Raw genomic sequence first — 4,271 nt, forward strand, 5'->3', positions numbered from 1 at the left:
CATGAAAATTAATAAAATGTTTCTCGTCTCAATTTCCGTCAATAATTTATACTTTTTGGACCAAGATATATGTTATCTAGCCATAAAATTCTATGCCGAATCCAAATATGTCATTATTTTTTAGAAAAAATATCCGTAAGGTGGAGTTCTCACGGTTCTCATTATGTAGGTGGTTCTCACTGGATCCCAAATCTATATATATATATATATATATATATATAGAATTAGGATCACATGAGTCCACCTTCAATTTTTGAGTCCGTGAGTCTCACTTTCAGCCGTCAGATTATAGCCACGGATGGCTGAGATCTGCGCGCTATAGGAAGGGTAGGATTGTCTTTTCACAGCTTATTATATATACTCCCTCCTCCTGCCTTTTTCTCATTCAATTTCTTTTTCCCCTCTTTTTCTCTCTCTCTCTAAAAATCAGCCGCCTCGATTTGTTCTTGACTCTTCTTCGTCGTCGATTTTACAATCAATTGCTTCAATTTTACAATCAATCGCTTGAATTCTTCAGCTCTTCAACATCGTTTGGATTTTGCAATCAATCTAATCGGTTTTATTTTCTCCGTCTACCGTACTACAATGTCAGGTATTTCTTCATGTATGATTAGTTTAATTTTTGTATTTTTTTGAGTTTTAATTAACTGTTGTTTAATTGTAATCTGTTCTCCGTTTTAATTTATGTTTCAATCATCTCGTCTTACCTGATTTAGTGTTTTTTTTGTTTGAATATGTGAATTTCAGTCATGTTTCCTTACTTTTATCAGCTTGATCATCTCATGTATATATTGCTCATCACTATTACAATTATCGCTTTATTTCGTCTTCTCTTTTTGCGTACTGTTTTGCATTCAATTGTCAATGATTGTTTTGTTTTTTGCATGCTTTTATTCAGATTTACATGTTAACAATTCTCTGCCTAACCTTATTGTTGTCGTTTGACCTAATTTTGTTTACCTACTTCATTTAGTTTAGTATCACAACATACCTTCATTAGTATCACTCGTACTGTTCACAGTATCCTAGTTTAAATTATAGTGATGTTATACTATATGTTTACCTATTTAGCGTATCACAATTTCTTTTTGACAATATCACATATCCTTCACAATAGTATCATACACTAGAATATCTAACAATATATGCTTGTGTACATTTATATCTAACAATACATGTTTTATGTACATCAGTATCATCAGTATCATCCGGTATGCTTAATAGTATCACATGTTATCCTTAATAATATCACAGGCTGATTTATTCTAATTAACTTTTTCCTACTCGAATTTGTTCCATCACCCTGTTTTGAAGAGACTTCTTCTGCTTCTATTGTCCCTGCTTGTACTCCACAATGCAAACAAGCTGATGATGTGCATGGTGGAAATCACCTTTCTTTGATTGTCACCCCTGGAGGTTCTGAGGAGTGGATACGGAATGTTGCCACTCAATTTACACCTAGAATAGGACAAAGTTTTGCTACCTTAGATGAGTGTATCGAATTTTATGAAACTTATGCGGACGCTTGCGGATTTGAACCAAGAAAGTCTTCAACTAAAAGATTTCGTGGTAGTGGTGATATAAAGACAAAACTGATTGTCTATAATAGAGAAGGGTTTAGGGGTACTCAGCCGAAAGTGTTACCATCTAATGATGAAGAGGAGAAAAGGATCAAACCATATGATCCTAAGAAGACCAAGATTACTAGGATTGGTTGTAAGGCCAAGATTTTATTCAGATTTGTCCTCAAAGAAATTGACCAAGTTAAAGTCCCACTTTTTGTTGTTGATCAGTTTCATGCTGCCCATAATCACCTTCTTTGTCCACTAAAGTATAAAGAATTTCAGAACAAATCTAGACATCTTAATTTGCATCAGAAACAAACAATCATTGACAATTGCAAGGTGAATATCGGCCCTACGACTACTTTCAGGTCTTATAAGGAGTATGTTGATGGTTATCAAAATGTGGGAGCTTGTTTGACTGACTTTAAAAATTTTGGTAGGGAAGTCAAATGTTTTATCGGGCAGCGGGATGCTCAAATGTTCATAAATCAGCTTGAAGTGCTTTCTGAAACTAGGCCAGGGTTTTATTTTGCATATGAGGTTGATGCGAATAAGTGTTTGGTTCGTGTTATTTGGGCTGACGCAGAGGCACGTCGAAACTACTCACTATATGGTGAGGTGATGACATTTGACCCAACCTATTCAACCAATAGGTATGACATGAAATTCTGTCCTTTTATTGGTGTTGATCACCACAAGAAGTCGGTCACCACCTTTTCTTGCTTCACTTTTGGGTGGGAGAACGACCAAAGCATTTCATTGGGGTTTTCAGAAATTCTTAGAATGTATGGGTGGAAAGGAACCCAATTGTTTATTTACCGACCAATGCCCGGCAATGAAAATTGCAAAGGCTGCTTTGTTTTTAAGACTCGCCGCCCACCGTTATTGCATGTGGCACATCATGCGAAATTACACGAAAAGGTAGGCACGACGGTGACCAAAGAGACAGATTTTGTAAGCCGTATGAATTCTATTGTGCGGGATTCGACCTAGAGCCTTTTGATTTTGAAGAGAAATGGTCTGCATTGATCGAGGAGTTTCATCTGGAAGATAATGGATGGTTGACATATATGTTTAACAAGAGGCAACGCTGGATTCCGGCTTATTATCGTGACATTCCTCTTGGTTGTCTTCTCAGAACAACCCAACATTCTGAGAGCATGAACAGCTTCTTCAAGCGGTTCGAGAATCCTCGCGGCACACTTGTGGAATTTTGGTTGCGCTTCCAAAGTGCTATGGATCAGCAAAGATACACCCAAAAGTCCCTTAATAGAGACAGTGATCTCTCTCTACCTGTAACCAAAACCATGCTTCATCTTGAGATTCATGCATCCACTGTGTACACACACGCACTCTTTTATGAATTCCAAAAGCAGTGTGTCTCTTCTTTGAATTCATGTAGCGCTGGAGATTCTTCAAGGGATTCCACTACAAGGTTTCTTGATGTTGAAGATGCAATATTGCGTACTACGTATACTGTAGCATTTAATCCCACAACTTTTGATGCAAAATGTTCATGTAAGATGTTTGAGAGGAAGGGATACATCTGCAAACACATTATTTGGATTTTATCAGGTAAAGGGGTTAGGAAGATACCTGAACAGTACCTTTTGAGTAGGTGGAGAAAGAACACCAAGAAGATGCCTCTTTATGATGTGCACGGGCAGTTGATCGATGATTTTGATTCCTCAGATGTGAGTAAGCTGCAGATTTCAAATGTTTGGTCAGAGTTCTACTCAACACTGTCTCTGATAAAATCTCTGCCTGAAAATCACGTAATCGAATCGACTGATTTATCAAGGCATTTAGACAGAAATTCAAGCCCCGGCCCTGAAACAATGACCAAACAACAAGAGTTAGAGATGCTTCTTGGGGTTAAGTGTTCAGATGAGGTTCAGATATTACCACCAGTTAAATGCAAAAACAAGGGTAGTGGCAAGAGGTTGACCTCTAAGAAACAAATGTCCATTGAAAAGGCACAAAAGCCGAAAAGGTTTTGCAATAATTGTAAACAAATGGCACATCATGATAAACGCAACTGCCCTAATCCATTTCTTTGAGACATCGAGCACTCGGGTGATGATAATGAATCGATGTAAGTGATTTTGCTAATTAAATTCATTATTTCATTATGATTGATTTTTAATTTGTGTGTTTTTTGAGAAACAATATCACATGCACCTCTAAATAATATCATCTTTGTATATGAAATAGTTTCACAAATATAAACTATTTATTATCATCCAATTTTGTCTTGTTGTGAAAGAATATCACCTGTACCTCTAAATAATATCATTACTCATTGTATACAATATCACAATTACTTACATGTACAACATACTGCTGATCTATTTCTTGTGTTCTTTGTTTTGCTTTTTTGAGACTTCTTCACTTGCGGATGTTGATTGAGAGCTTGAGTACGTGCTGCTGAAGTCTATATTACTCGCGTAGACAATTTTTTCTTGTTACCCAATACATTATCAAAGTAGGAACATTATCAGAGATACAAGCAATTGATTGTAAACAATATCACGGTTACTAAACAACAATATCACTATTTCTTATAAATAATATCAGAGATACAGTACTTTTATGAAAGAAAATCCAATTGATTGTGTTTGACCACCAATAGCGCAGCAATTTAAAAAAATAAGTATCACCTAATTAATATCAACCTGTCTCTATAACAATATCAAATCTCATAAA

At 36.0% G+C, this 4,271-nt stretch overlaps 2 protein-coding genes across 2 annotated transcripts; both read left to right on the top strand.

Moving 5' to 3' along the window:
• The first annotated feature begins 585 nt into the window (after positions 1 to 585).
• LOC141601078 (protein FAR1-RELATED SEQUENCE 5-like) lies at positions 586 to 2,558 on the top strand. The gene is made up of 3 exons (XM_074421342.1): positions 586 to 592; positions 1,194 to 1,211; positions 1,315 to 2,558. Exons 1-3 carry the CDS (start codon positions 586 to 588, stop codon positions 2,556 to 2,558), a joined length of 1,269 nt encoding a protein of 422 aa, XP_074277443.1.
• A 77-nt stretch (positions 2,559 to 2,635) lies between these two features.
• On the top strand, positions 2,636 to 3,625 carry LOC141601079 (protein FAR1-RELATED SEQUENCE 9-like). The gene has a single exon (XM_074421343.1). The coding sequence runs from the start codon at positions 2,636 to 2,638 to the stop codon at positions 3,623 to 3,625; it is 990 nt and encodes a 329-aa protein (XP_074277444.1).
• The last annotated feature ends 646 nt before the right edge of the window (positions 3,626 to 4,271 follow it).

The sequence above is a fragment of the Silene latifolia genome, chromosome 9 (genome assembly GCF_048544455.1).
Source record: "Silene latifolia isolate original U9 population chromosome 9, ASM4854445v1, whole genome shotgun sequence".
Taxonomy (NCBI): domain Eukaryota; kingdom Viridiplantae; phylum Streptophyta; class Magnoliopsida; order Caryophyllales; family Caryophyllaceae; genus Silene; species Silene latifolia.

Coding starts and splice junctions, on each gene's coding strand:
- LOC141601079 (XM_074421343.1), top strand. CDS start 2,636: ATGTTTAACAAGAGGCAACGCTGGATTCCGGCTTATTATCGTGACATT.